Below are 14,564 nucleotides of genomic sequence, written 5' to 3'. Positions count from 1 at the left end.
AACCACAGTACTCAAGATGCAGCCTCTCCAGTGTCAAGTATATGGGCACAATCACTTCCCTACTCCTGCTGTAACAGACACAAAAGGGAGGCAGACTAGGAGCTGGAATATCCAGGTTCTGTAGCTTTGGAGAATCAAGAGTATTAGTCAGGAAATACTGGGACTTTTGCTTATTTGTCACAGAAAATGCTATGGATAGTCTGTGTTTTAATACTAAATGTATCTTTTTTTTATGTGAGACTAGTGCACACCCTCCATGAAATACACATTAAACAACACTGGACGATACACTTTTCCCTTGCCATTATCTCAGACTCCATGGAATTTAAACAGTGAAACAGGCCATGACATGGGAAAGAGCGGATGGCAAGAAGCAGTGGTGATGTCCAAATGTTCAAGCTTGTATTACCCAAGGCACAACAGAAAACACAGAAAAGCAGTACTAGCCAAGATTACACAAGGTGAGCCCAAAACAAGTGCAACCATTCTCAGGACATTAATTTGAAATTTCACATAGGATTTTCTTCCAAAACTGTCTAAAAGCCTGTAGTTAAGACTTTCATGATAACTATCCAGCACTTCTTTAAGGCACGTTAGTTTCCTACTTCACAAGGAAGCAGAAATCCAGGCCTGGAAAGGACTACCAATCCACACAAAACCACCAAAACCTGCTATTTTAGTCCAGAGAAAGAAAATTCATCCTGCTGATTCTGCCAACCAAAAGCCACACAACACGTATAAGTAAGCAAACCATTCTGTATTATCCCCGTCTCACATCGAGGAAACCCTGCAAGGGACATTAAGTACAATCAGCAAGAGGAAAAGTCAGTGTCAGTCCTGGAATTCCTAAGTCTCCAGTTCCACATTGGCCACAGCAACCCCATGCAGTGCTACAGGCTGGGGTCAGAGTGGCTGGAGAGCAGCCAGGGGGTAGTGGTCAATGGTAGGCTGAACATGAGCCTGCAGTGTGCCCAGGCAGCCAAGAGGGCCAATGGCATCATGACCTGCATCAGGAACAGCATGGCCAGCAGGAGCAGGGAGGTCATTCTGCCCCTGTACACTGCACTGGTTAGGCCGCACCTCGAGTCCTGTGTCCAGTTCTGGGCCCCTCAGTTTAAGAAGGATGTTGACTTGCTGGAGTGAGTCCAGAGAAGAGCAAGAAAGTTGGTGAGGGGTTTGGAACACAAGCCCGGTGAGGAGAGGCTGAGGGAGCTGGGGTTGCTTAGCCTGGAGAGGAGACTCAGGGGTAACCTTATTGCTCTCTACAACTACCTGAAGGGAGGTTGTAGACAGACAGATGTTGGTCTCTTCTCCCAGGCAGCCAGCACCGGAACAAGAGGACAGTCTCAGGCTGTGCCAGGGGAGGTTTAGGCTGCATGTTAGGAAGAAGTTCTATACAGAGTGATTGCCCATTGGAATGGGCTGCCTGGGGACGTGGTGGAGTCACCGTCATTGGAGGTGTTCAAGAGGAGACTTGATAGGGTGCTTGGTGCCATGGTTTATTTGTTTAGGTGGGTTGGATTGGTTGATAGGTTGGACTTGATCTTGAAGGTCTCTTCCAACCTGGTCTGGTGTATTCTATTCTGCTATGTTTAAAGCTAACCACATCCTTTCAAGGGACAGGTAATGGGTACCTTTAGGGTGCTGTCTACAGATGGCTGTAATTTAAAGTAATCCAAAGTCTGCTCCTCTGAAACCTTATCTGAAATACTGGAGGAAACAGTGTATCTTCTACAGCAAAACAAAACAAGTTCCTATGAAGGCGGCATGTGGACACTGGGGCTCCTGTCTACAAAGCAGAGGTCTCAGAAGCATACACCAAAAACTCCTCAGCTCATTTGAATAAAATAACATTTGCAAAAGATGAACCAGAAAGTTTAAATGCAATTTAGCTCAGGAACTTTTTGAAAAGTAAATCAAGCATTAGGGCTAGTCTTGAAATATATTAACTATAAACTGAATCCTAATCAGTTCTTCAGCACTGAGCATAGGTTCTAAGGGCACTTCCAGGAAATGAAGCATTACAGGAAGCCCAACAGTAATTAAGTGGAAATGTATAACCCAGCTACTGCTGAAGTAGCAATTCCAGTATCCCACTACATAAATGAAACACAGAAACCACATGTGTAATATTTTTCTCACACTAAAGTGAAACCATGTTGAATTTAGTTGAATATACTCAGGAGTATGGTGGACTCTTAAATTGCTTACATGCTTTAAATATGTAGAACTCCTTAATAAATTAGGGAGTAAATTAAGTGTGCATGTTCCCCATATATGTATTAAAACTCCCTCAAAACTAACTTATAAGGAATTTCACTGCTTCTGTCAGAGTAACAGTATGCAAACTCAAAATTCATTAAATCAGGCTCCTCTGCTACCTGGACTTTTGGTGTTGTACTATTCTAGCCTAGCCAAATTTGGTATGTAATCTAACAAGTTGTGAGTGCTCACAGAACATCTTTCTTTACACAGTGCAGCTTATTTCTCTAGTGTTGTATTTGGACAGAAAATTTAGTGATTATCACAGTGTAGCACACTATTTTCAATCTGCTTTCTCCACAAATATTGAGGGAAGTACAAAGGGGAACAACTTCAGTTATCAAATGCACAACACAAGGTGAAAAGCCTTCCACACCCTCTAGAAAGGTAAAGTAGTAAGAGCCAGGTTAACCAAGCATCAGGTTATCAACTTTATTTTTACTCATCCTTTTCTGCAGCAGTTCCTTTTCCTTTCACTTTTGGACCATACTCTCAATTACAATTCACCTGGGCACAAACATTTCTTCCTTTGATTGTATTTCCCCTGAATAGCAAATCCTCTCAAACTTTAGTACATTTCACATCACAAGATAACCATTAGGCTTACAAGAAAGTTGTACCAGCAGTTTTGTGTGTTGAGTTGACCTTAAGCTAATCTGAATTTAGGCCAAAGCCAGTTTAAAAATAAAAATTAATGTCTATTGTTTGTCCATACTAAAGCAACCAAAATTTTATAAAATAGCCCTAAAACCTTAAGTAATTAACTTCTTGTAACTATATACATGCAGAAAGCAAATATATATACATGATTAACTTGCCTAAACTCCCTTTATAATTAGTGTATCTCAATTTATGTTAGTCACAAAATGAAAAGCTGCTTTTAGCCAAAAAGCCAAACAGCTGGAAAACTTGCTTGCTGGCACAGGCTTAGCAAACTTAACTCAAACTTGACAATGAAAGTCTCAAGATTTAGTATTTAAAAAAAAAATAAATCTTCATCCATTACTACCCTGGAGAATTTGCCTTTCTATTGCACATTTGTTATGCTGCATCCAGAGACATAAGGAAGTAAAACTCTACTGCTCCTAGCAGGTAAAAAAAAGTTCTAGCACAGAAGCATGTTCCATTAAAAATAACTTTCAACCCCAGCAATAGAGAAGCAATGACCCAAGTACTGAGCTTGTTTTGGATCCAAATTCCCTTTGTGAAGTTAACTCTGAAGAACAATTAGCATCCAAAATACTTCAAGGATGCAGCTTGTGACATTAGAAAAACATTGTGTCCTCTGGTGTGCTCCTGTATACAAGAGTTAGATACCAAAAGTCATTACCCAAACTCCAATGACCAAAGTTTAAGCATCCTTCAACTCAGTTGAAAAAAGGGCATTCTTACAAATTATTCTGTGTAGAAATCCCCAATAATTCAGTAAGATCTCAAACTAAGATTCTTATGTACAGGAGGGAACTTTTATAATTTCAACTATATTCAGAAATATCCAAATTGAAAATGTTAGCATCTGTACATTTGTGTAAGCTTCCCTCTATTTGCAACACTAGCTCTACATAAACTGAAATGTTACTTTTAACTTCACTGAGTTTCAGACAAGATTGAACACATATTCAGCACAAAGGTGTATTTGTTTTTTAAACAGATCTGGAACAGGCAACTCTATTAAGAACTCCTGAAAATGTTATTACAGGAACCTCTTAAAAATCTAGGTGACCCCAATCTAGCTACTAGAAAGTTGTGTCAGGGCCAAAACCCAGAGACACTTTCAAAACACAAACTTCAAAAAGTGCATGAGCCTAGCATGTGGAGACAATGCCTGCCTCTATAATATGGGAATGATTTTTTGTAGCAAAAAAGGGGTTACAAACAGCTATGAAAATTCTGAGGACACGGAAGATACACATTCCTGCCTTCCATCTACAGGTGCGCAGCTCCACATTATTTTGTCCCATTATCAGCAGAATGGAACAATTCTTTATGATGCCACTTAGAGCCTGCTCAGCAGAGATGTAAAAAAACTTGGGAGAGAAAAAAAGTTACCTTAAAACTCCAGCCTGAATCTCACCTGATTTCCAAAAGGCAAGAAAATGTTAAAAACGCAAGTTCTGTACAACATCCAGATACTACGGAAACAAGGACATAAGGCAAGCTTGAGTTTGACACTGCCCTCCTTGAGCAGCAAGATCCCAATTACTTGGGCCTATTTACTATTAAGGCATCTTACAGAATCAGACATAAAAGTACATGACAATACTTCTTACAAGAAGATAATCCCACCCACAATTTGCTTCAGAATTGAGGTGGGGAAAAAAACAAAAACCCAACCAAACAAATCGAACATCTTGTGTCCCTGAATTAAAAAGAGCATTAAAAAGAAGTTCCTGCAACATCTCAGAAGAGTTGGGTAACGGTTAAGGCTGGTCTCCTCATTTGGTTCAGCAGAGGGAGCCAAATTTTCATCACAGATGCAGCAGTACTTCAGACTTCCCTAATGAGTTACTCAGAGCAGTACAAGCATAAGCACCACCAAAAAAAACCCCAAAACAAACAAACGAAAACCCACCACACACACAAAAGAGGTAGCAATCAACTGTCAGCACTTTTGCAAACGAGAAGCTGTGTAAAGTTCCCTAAGCCATTAACCTCTGGAGTAAGACGGAAGAGAAGCATGCTAGAAAAGGAATGGCAGGGATTGCCATTATCTTCTTATCAAACTGACAAGAGTTAAAACACTAATAAATTATACCAAGATCTGCAAAGTCCTTTCACCTTCTGATGTTAACTATTGCAACTCCAAAGAGTAAGTCCACAGATACCCACCCATTAATCACACACACACACTAGTCAGGTTCAAATTTTATTTTCCATTCATTTCTTGCACTTGAAGTACTCTTCGATGACATCTTTGGCCTGAGATTCTTTGCCATAGTCCTGTAACACAAGAAAACCCATTAATAACATACAGATCTTTTCAAAATTTTACAATCGTCTTTTAAAAGGAAAACTTTTTCCTCAAGGCATTCCCAAATATTCCCTGAATTCCATCCAAGTAACCTCAAGCGATATGCCAGCTGCTTTCCCTTCACTGGCTAATAAAAGACTATGCTAAGTAAGAACTATTTTATTTCATTCAAGTGCCTACTAGTACAGATCCAAGCAAGTTTTTATTTCTGCTTAAAGCAAGCCAAATAAAGTATGTAGAAAAATGAGCAAAGGTTTAAAATAAACATGCAGAAGGCGTTAGTCTTTTTTGTGAAGATGTAGCCATCTCTTGGGACCTCAAAGACAACAATGACTTCAAGGCTCGTACTGTGGCTTTACTTTACCAGCATCATTTTAGAATATGCTCTGCAAAACATTTTCAAGTTGAGCAGATATACTGAACTGGCATGTTTTTTGTCATAAAGTAAAACTTCACCTCTTCTAGTTAAAAGGTCCTTCCTTTAATGCTTACTGGCAAGCAGGCAGATGCTTTACAGACAACCGCTAACTCGACCAATTAATGTAAGTATTTGAAATAAACATGAAAGGGAATATAGAACAAGGAAGCTGTTAATTTCCCTATGAATGGAAAGCAAATGTTTAAAAGAAGAAATCCAAGACCTTTGTTTAACAGTCCCTTATCTAAAGCAACCCTTATCTTTACTGGTTATTTTCAGAAGTCCAGAAACAAGCCATGATTAGCATCTTACTTTGACAACCACACAACTGCAGCCCACAACTTTGCGAGGTTTTCCTTCTCTGTCGATCTTGCAGAGACCTACCCATTCACCCAGCTTCTTGTTGTCATCAACCTGTGTAAAACATCAGATCACGTTAGAACTAGCTAACTATAACATAACTAGGTTCAGCAAAAAGGCTGCTGTACTCAGAAGATTTGGGTAACGGATGGCTGCTTTCCTCACAAGTATCAGAAGAGGGAGCCAAGGTATCATCATTGCACAGCTTGAAGTACTTTCATTTGAAGAAAAAGTCACCCTAACACTCCTGTGCTCCATCACTTGTAACACTAATTCTAGTTCTTACTGTACAGGATGTAAATATCCCCTTTAAAGTCATAAAATACCCAACATATATAATGAACTATAAACAGCATCACAGCACAGTATTTCAGTGGTTCAGCTCTCTATATGCTAAACCAAGCAGCTTACATTGCAAGCACAGGATAACTGTTCTAAACTTGTGTCTGAAGTTCCAATGCTTACCTTTATTAAGTTGATCTGATGTTCTGCACAAAGTGCCTCAACTAATTTTACATATGTGGGTTCATCACAATTTGAAGCCAGAACACAAAGATGGGCTTGGCGTCTAAAAAAAAAAAACAAAACCAGAAAAATCAACAAATGTAACTTCGGGCTCTGCTCAAATCATTTTTATAACCACAACCATAAAGAAAAAAAATTCAGCACGTGCACTTCTAGACAAAAACTTTCTAAGTTCCATTTTTGGTTTTAATATACTATATGCTTTTGAAATACTAAATATGCTTTTGATACGATCTACTACTATGTTCTTCACATATACAACAGACTTCTCATACATCGTTACGTTTATTATCAGATTCCATCCCAGCTTTAGGACACCAGGTCTTATGAAGAAGTGGTATCACTATTAGAAAGCAACCAAGTTACAAGTTGCTTTTTACAAGAATTTAACATTAGAATTGTAATTATTATTAGAAGCTTGAATTTCAATGTCAAGCTGCTACAAGCTCTTCAGAACAGTATTTTCTACTTACGTTCAAAGAAGCTGTTATGACAGGGTCCCAATTCTAATTAGGATCTTTGAATACTGTGGTACAATGTTAATACCAAAGGGATACCTGACAACAAAGAGAGCTGTATAGGTTTTCTATGCTTAACCTAATGTAATTTGACCACTTCAAAGTCAGTTTTTTCTATGGCTTTTTTTCACGAGTTTCACCCAAATGATTCAGAAATACCTCCAAGCAAGAACCACCACACACATATGTATATAAACCTTATATATACATCATCCTCTTAACACACAGTGTATGGAATTATTTAAGTCAAAAAGAACTCTCACAAACTAGCTGTCACTCAAGTTGTTATTTCTCTCCCATTGTTTAGTGTAAGAAGTTTTTTGCATACAGGTTTGTCAGACTTTTGTTCTCACTCATAACATGAGTGAAGGGGTATCCGACAAATTGTTATAAAGTCATCACCCAAACACTGCAGCATTGCATTTAAGCACTAACTATCTTAAAAGTACATGCTTATATCACAGAACTGATCAGATTGTAAAGGATCTTTAAGATCATCAAGTACATCATTAACCTAGCACGTGTGTATACAGAAATACAAATATAAATATATTTACATACACACACATATATAGTACCTCACTCTATCAAGAAACTATCTTATTACTGTAGTCTGCATGTGTATAACAAGTGTAATATTGATTTGATACTGTACCAAAGCAACTATTTACAGCTGCAACCCAAAAATTAGCCCTCTCCAAAGTTTTGATAAGCGTTTATAACTTTCTGAAATACAAGGTTCACGAGACTCAGATTTCCACAGTTAGATACACTAAGTGCCACTCCATTTTCTTCACAAAACCAATCTATGTGAAAACTGAGTGGCAGTGGGATCACATAAAGATAGAACCTAATACACTAGATAGTGTAATTTTAAAATCGCTGAGTTTAGCATCTGTATTTTGAGATCGCAGCTTAAGGCCCCAAAAATAGAGATAGCAAATGACAAAAACTCACTGGCAGAAAATCATGGTCTTGCAAAAGCTTTCAAATAAACATGTGGACAAAGTGACCACTGTATGCGTTCAACATACCTCGTCACAACCTACCTCAAACCAGTGTTGGTATTCACCATAGATAAAACAAGAAAGTAACCCTTACTTGTCCAAGGCTTTGGCTGCTTCACGAATACCGCGAGCAAGGCCATCATGGATAAGTGCGGTCTTCAGCACTTCTTGCAGGGCGGTGTTAACATCCATTACACCTCCAGCAGTAATGCTAAAGAAAGACAGATATTGCTGATCGTGCCAACATCTTACAATAAAAAGCAAAGCTTCCCATCACCTGCAAATACCCAATTAAATTAACAAAAAGCCACAAAGCCTAAACGGCTGAAAAAACACGCCAAATAAGAAACCGAAGGTAGATTTGAAAGATACTACGAAACGAAATGCTGCTTGGTGAAACTGCCAGCTACGCTCTCTCCACGCTTCCTTACAGACGGAGGAGAGGAGATGAAGTCGTGCACCCAGCAGCCAGGCCCCTCTCACTGGCACGAACCACGCGGCAGGACTATAGCGGGGCCTGGCCCTGCGCAAGCAGCATGCGGCCGCAGCTGCAAGGCCCCACACAAAACGGCGCTTTCAAATGAGACATAGCCCCTCGGCCCACCACCCCCAACAGCCCCAGACTCGCTCACCCTTCCTCGGCCATGGCGCTCTCGGTGGGTGCTGTTCCCGCCCGGCTTCCTGCTGCAAATACAGACACAAGCCGCCCCGATGAGTGGTGCCGGCCGCCCCGGGGCCCCCGCCCGGCCCGCTCCCGCCACGATGTCCCACCAGCGAGGGGGATTCAGCTCGGCAGGCCCCGGCGCCATCACTGCTACTCACCCCGCACCACCGCGAGCCGCACACGAAAGAGAAGGCGGAACTTCCGTCTCACGGTCTTATAACAGGCGAGGACCCATCCTGCGTGACTCGGAGGCTGTCCGCCGCGCTGCCTGATCCGTCACTTCGCCGGTCGCGGGACCGCCTCCTCGTAGCTATAGAGACAGCAGCAGAGAGTCCTCAAGGCGGGAAAGCCAACTGCAGAAGCCGGGTAGAGGCCATCTGCAGCTGGATCCTGTCATCTTCCTTAGGGCCTGTTGCTGCTAAAAAGGTCTGGTTTCGAATGGCACCGTTCCTGAAAACCTGGCAACCTGGAGGAAGATGGGGACCAAACCTGAAATCTCTGGCAGCTTTCAGCAGGGCTTGCAGCACTTGGCTGTAACTCAGAAACTGAAGAAGTGCAACTGCAGATTCCCATTCCTGTCAGATGCTCACACAGGCCTAAGTGATTGTACTGATTGTGTGCACCATGGCCACCACATTTCAAACACGTTATTTGCTCAGGTGCTGTCAGTCTGGTATAGGACTATGTCCATCCTACCTGTTTGAGATGTGATTATTTCATTACTGGGTGGTCTATGTTTTGCCATCTTTGTAAAAATGTACATAGTGACAATAAAAGCAGGCAAATACTTGACAGCAACGCTGTCACCTTTCTACAATATGTCCTTCTTTGATCTTCCTAATATTGTCAAGTGGTAGGCTGTAGGCTAAAGCCAGGAGACATTATCCATACAATGACTTCTCAGGGTTGATGAAGGCAGGGGAGGACAAAGGGGAAAAGTAGAAATTACTCAGCTAGTTCATAGCTGGCCACAGATCTCAAGCTGCACAACCTTTCTGAGTCTGCATGGGGGAATGGCCTGGCTGGGGGGGCTGTAGCCACAGCACTCCCAGGCTCCATCTGTCTCCTGGCTAATATCTACTCAGGCAGTCAGGTATGTACATTTAATATTACACAGGTGTAGAGGAGGCAGAAGCTAATCAGAGCCTTATGAAAAACAGACATGGAGTCAGAATGTAGCATGGAGGCACTTTGCTTCCTGCACTCTAAAGCCAATAGAACAACACTGCCCGTTTCTCATGCCAACAGCCTCCAAGGTGCATATGGCCATCTCCAACTTCTACCACATATTGCTTGAAACTCTGAATTTCAGCCCCAGTTGCAATACTCCAGAGGGTTGCAACCACTGCAAACCTAAGACAGGTATTCTTATCTAGCAGCTCCTGTGGGACTTTTGTCCATGACTTCTCCCCTCCTTCCTCTACGTGAAGTGTGAATATACAATTTCCTTCGTACTGCTTAGACCCCAGAAAGCACACAAGCACACATAAATTATAATGCTCACCTTATTTTCTTCTCCACAGCGAGAATGTTCTTCCCTATACCTATCTACCACTTAATCTTATGCCCCTTAAGAAGTCTTAAAGACACCTAATCTACAGAGACGGTTTTGTACTGAGTGGAATAATAAACCATTAGCTCCCTTAAGGTCACCACAGGATAACAAGATGTCTGCAGGTGGCCAGAATCCTCAACCAGCCATGGATTTGCAGGCCACTAGCCATTCTGAGTCAGCCATGACAGCTGACTGGAGTTGGCTCACAGGTGTATCCCATACCATGAGCACCACACATTATAAAGGGGGAAGTTTGCTAAGAAGAGGGGAGTCTCCTGACAGAGTTTCCTGCTTGGGTTTACTCTTTACTCTGTTTCTTTTCCAGCTCTTGAGGCCTGTCTTCCTGAATGCTGCACTTTTTTTTGTGTGTGTGACGAGTATAACTTTATATATCTTATAATGACATTTGTGTTAGTTTAGCTGTTTCATTAAATCCATTTCAATTTCTGGGTCTTCTTTTCTTGTCCTGATTCTCTCTGATGCAGAGAGGTCATGGGGTGATAGAGCAGCTGCTGTAGTTTAGCCTCAGATACAGGCTAAACACAGGTACCACCACAGGACACACCAGTATTGCTGAGTAAGTGCAATATTTATTCTGTCCAGAAGATGGAAGTACACACATCTGAAAGATCTGTATTACAGCAAAAGCATTAATAGCATACAAAACATAGAAGTAGAATGTTGCTCTTGCAAACAAAGCTGCGCTAACAGCTATGTATGGGGACAGGGAGGTTTGTGTTGGCACTTTACTCTGTGTTGAATGCCAGTAGTTGGTATACATATTTGTGTGTAATGACTAAGGGGAACCTGAGGTTCTGTTTCAAAGTCCACTCCACTGAAAAGTGTGACAGTGTGAGCTCTGTGTCCATGTGGGTGCTCTGCATACAGTTTGCACTACTCCACCTGCTCCACCTTTCTGCCTGGATTCCTACAAGGAGTTGCTGTTTTCTTAATCTCTGTATTTTCTCATGGAGTTAAGATGTCCATTCAGAACACTGGCATACAGCCATGGGCTATAACACATTTAAGCCAAGGATTACACTCCTGCGCTGAGAACACTTGTAGTATACTTGAGGGTGTGTGAGTGGGATAACAAGCACAGTAGGAGAGAATTGGGAACCTGCCTGGGTTCTAGAGGGCTGGAATGGAATCAGTACAAATGCTGGCTTGGTGTTTCACTGAGTGGCCAGCTCCTCTAGGGCAACCTGGTCCTCTCAAGACTTCCTTATGTTATGAACAACATCATATGCTTGTATCTGGGCAGAAGAGGAGTAACTATGAGATGATGTCACATGACATTCTCACCAGGTTGCGGTTCTGGATAATTCATTCAGACTCACCCTCTTGTTACATAAGTTTTAAAGCCTTTTGGTGTTTATATACCCTCTATGCTTTCCATCAGTTTCCTAACTGCTGCTGACTGTGCCACCTTTCTGTGATGGCATTTTTCTTCCTTCCCCCCTTCCCTCCCCTCCCCTCCCCCCCCCCCCCCGATCCGAATGGCAAATGAACATAGGGACTTCTTTAGAAGTGCAATACTGATTCACTCTGTCTTAGCCATCTTCTTCTTACTCCTTTTCACTTTTTTTTGTCTGTTTCTTGCTGTAGGAACCTTTACTTTCAGCCTGTGCTCACCCTGGCAACCTCTTCCTGTCTTGTCTTCAACTTGCCAGACTCCAGCTATAGCTTAAGTGTCATGTAAGTTGTGGAGATTCATGAATTGAGGAATGAGTAATTCAGATAGTGGCACAGTATGTTGAAATAGGAGGTAGACAGATCAAAGTGTCAGATATTGCAAACTCCCCATGACAGTGCTAAATGCTGAACAATTTGCACTGAATTTCAGTTCTGTAAGGACTGTTAAGAGCTGACTTCCCTCTGACATTTGTCACTAGAAATAGAAAGTACAGGCACAGGCTACACTTGGATTTCTAATGTCACAAGACAAAATCCTCTCATTTTCATTCCAAAACAGATACAATTTCTCAGCCCTGAGGAATGCTGGGTTGGAAGCCTTCTTGCAAGTAGCACTACTTCACATTTTGTCCTAAACAAGTATCTTAGTAGTTTCCTGGTCACACGGTTCAGAAAAACGTTCTGCAGTGTAAGGATTTTTGTAGAGAGCAAGCTTTTGCCTATTTTATTTTGCCCTTCCATAGAATATTTGTTTGCCAGCTCAGGGGGGAGAAACATGTATTTCCAAGTCCCTCCAGGTAACAGTTCAGAACAGCCAACCATGTGCTGCTGCCTAGAGGTGCAAGAGATGTCCGTTTCAAGTGCCCGGAAGAAGTATGGTGAGACCATTCTGGGGTCTCAGAAGGAGGACAAATTATGGCATTTCAATACCAATATGAAAAGAAGAAAGCTTGTCATGGTAACTGAACAAAACTAATTTCTGGGTTTTGTTTATTTCAACAGATTCTGCACTGGACTCTGAAAGGATGTGGTTATCCTGTGGTTGCATTGGAGCCATTTTAAGTCTTTTCAAATACTTGTGTGCAGCCACTATGGCTTCTGGCAAAAAAAATAGTAGTGTGATGCAAATAAGCAGTAGGTTAGTGATTCCTAGAAGGTAATGCAAAAGTATTTTGAAGATTCCTACACACAGAACAATAGAATGGGATATGTGTTCCCACAGGTGCAGAGCATTTCAGAATGTCCTGGATGTTCACAAAGGAAGCTGCTTTCAAAGCATTTGTTCTTATTGTTTTTATTTTGTGGGCATCAGCAATGGATGTAGACTTTATTTGTAGTGTTTATGGAGGGATAGTGCTCCATGGCTTGGATTCTACATGACTTGGGATTTGAAAGATGCTGCTTGCTTTTTTTTTTAGTTCTAGTTATTGCAGACATGACAGAAGCAAGAAAATCTTCTCTTTCTAAAAAAAACCCCACAAACAACAAAACTGTATTAGAAACACTGTGGCCATCAGGAACAGGGAGGTGATCTTTCCCCTGGCACTAGTGAGGCTACACCTTGAATAATGTGTTCAATGGGTTGCTCACTATAGGAAGAACATAGAAGTGCTGTGCCATGTCCAGAGAAGGACAAGGAGAGTTGTGAAGGGCCTACAGCACATGTCCTACTGATACCATTTCAGTAAGAGTGATTAGCTCCTTAGCCTTTGTTTCTTTGAGAGAAACAGGTAGAGAGGGACCTGGTCAATGGTAGGCTGAACATGAGCCTGCAGTGTGCCCAGGCAGCCAAGAGGGCCAATGGCATCCTGGCATGCATCAAGAACAGTGTGGCCAGCAGGAGCAGGGAGGTCATTCTGCCCCTGTACACTGCACTGGTTAGGCCACACCTTGAGTACTGTGTCCAGTTCTGGGCCCCTCAGTTTAGGAAGGATGTTGACTTGCTGGAACGAGTCCAGAGAAGTGCAACAAAGTTGGTGAGGGGTTTGGAACACAAGCCCTATGAGGAGAGGCTGAGGGAGCTGGGGTTGCTTAGCCTGGAGAGGAGGAAACTCAGGGTGACCTTATTGCTCTCTACAACTACCTGAAGGGAGGTTGTAGATAGGTGGAGGCTGGTCTTCCTCCCAGGCAGCCAGTACCAGAACAAGAGGACACAGTTTCAGGCTGTGCCAGGGGAGGTTTAGGCTGCATGTTAGGAAGAAGTTCTATACAAAGAGAGTGATTGCCCATTGGAATGGGCTGCCCGAGGAGGTGGTGGAGTCACCATCATTGGAGGTGTTCAGGAGGAGACTTGATGGGGTGCTTGGTGCCATGGGTTAGTTGTTTAGGTGGTGTTGGATTGGTTGATGGGTTGGACACGATGATCTTGAAGGTCTCTTCCAACCTGGTTTATTCTATTCTATTCTAACACAGAACATAGCTGGATAAAGAGACCATCTTTGTAGGTCTCAGATAAAGAGATGATGAATCCTGGAAGGAAATGTAATGAATTGTGAAGTCAGCAGTTTAATTAAAGAGTAGAAAGCTTCTAAACAATTAAGACTTACTAATGAGTCCACACCTCTGAGCATGCATGAATCTCAGGGTCAACTAGTGAACGGTGATAAAGAAAATTGGAGCATCAGAGGGGGAGGAAGTCAGGGGGACTCTTCTTGAAGACCCTTTCCCAAAATTCATCAGAGGATGGGAGTGTGCATGCAGGAGATACATTTGCATATATCAGAATGAGTTCTGAAAAGTTGATTAATGTGTAGTCAGTTCCTGGAAATCTAGTGAATATGCATAGAATGCTGATATATATATTCTCTGTAAGATGCTCAATCAAGTGCTCACATGGGCAGAGTGATCCCCAGTGTGCCTGACCATAAC

The 14,564-nt window shown here is 42.0% G+C and overlaps 1 protein-coding gene and 4 non-coding genes across 5 annotated transcripts; all 5 read right to left on the bottom strand.

Moving 5' to 3' along the window:
- Window positions 1-4,656: 4,656 nt before the first annotated feature.
- LOC128897311 (small nucleolar RNA SNORD100) lies at window positions 4,657-4,741 on the bottom strand. Its single transcript, XR_008462324.1, has one exon. It is a non-coding gene; the product is annotated as a small nucleolar RNA SNORD100 (small nucleolar RNA).
- A 374-nt stretch (window positions 4,742-5,115) lies between these two features.
- On the bottom strand, window positions 5,116-8,927 carry RPS12 (ribosomal protein S12). The gene is made up of 6 exons (XM_054162449.1): window positions 8,884-8,927; window positions 8,694-8,745; window positions 8,156-8,272; window positions 6,477-6,579; window positions 5,964-6,065; window positions 5,116-5,202 (listed from the first exon to the last, which is right to left on the bottom strand). The coding sequence occupies exons 2-6, from the start codon at window positions 8,705-8,707 to the stop codon at window positions 5,140-5,142; spliced, it is 399 nt and encodes a 132-aa protein (XP_054018424.1). The 5' UTR covers window positions 8,708-8,745; window positions 8,884-8,927; the 3' UTR covers window positions 5,116-5,139.
- LOC128897309 (small nucleolar RNA SNORA33) lies at window positions 5,528-5,662 on the bottom strand. Its single transcript, XR_008462322.1, has one exon. It is a non-coding gene; the product is annotated as a small nucleolar RNA SNORA33 (small nucleolar RNA).
- Window positions 6,133-6,217, bottom strand: LOC128897310 (small nucleolar RNA SNORD100). Its single transcript, XR_008462323.1, has one exon. It is a non-coding gene; the product is annotated as a small nucleolar RNA SNORD100 (small nucleolar RNA).
- LOC128897313 (small nucleolar RNA SNORD101) lies at window positions 7,385-7,462 on the bottom strand. The gene has a single exon (XR_008462325.1). It is a non-coding gene; the product is annotated as a small nucleolar RNA SNORD101 (small nucleolar RNA).
- Window positions 8,928-14,564: the final 5,637 nt, after the last annotated feature.

This window comes from Dryobates pubescens, chromosome 6 (genome assembly GCF_014839835.1).
Source record: "Dryobates pubescens isolate bDryPub1 chromosome 6, bDryPub1.pri, whole genome shotgun sequence".
Lineage (NCBI taxonomy): Eukaryota > Metazoa > Chordata > Aves > Piciformes > Picidae > Dryobates > Dryobates pubescens.
The sequence above is the reverse complement of the archived record's forward strand: the minus strand, read 5'-3'. Positions and strand labels throughout refer to the sequence as shown.

Excerpts from the sequence above, each read along its gene's own strand:
- RPS12 (XM_054162449.1), bottom strand. Across the intron at positions 6,580-8,155 it reads GCAGCCAAAGCCTTGGACAA|ACGCCAAGCCCATCTTTGTG; the intron begins GTAAGGGTTACT and ends TTTTTTTTTTAG. Across the intron at positions 6,066-6,476 it reads ATCAGATCAACTTAATAAAG|GTTGATGACAACAAGAAGCT; the intron begins GTAAGCATTGGA and ends TGTTTTACACAG.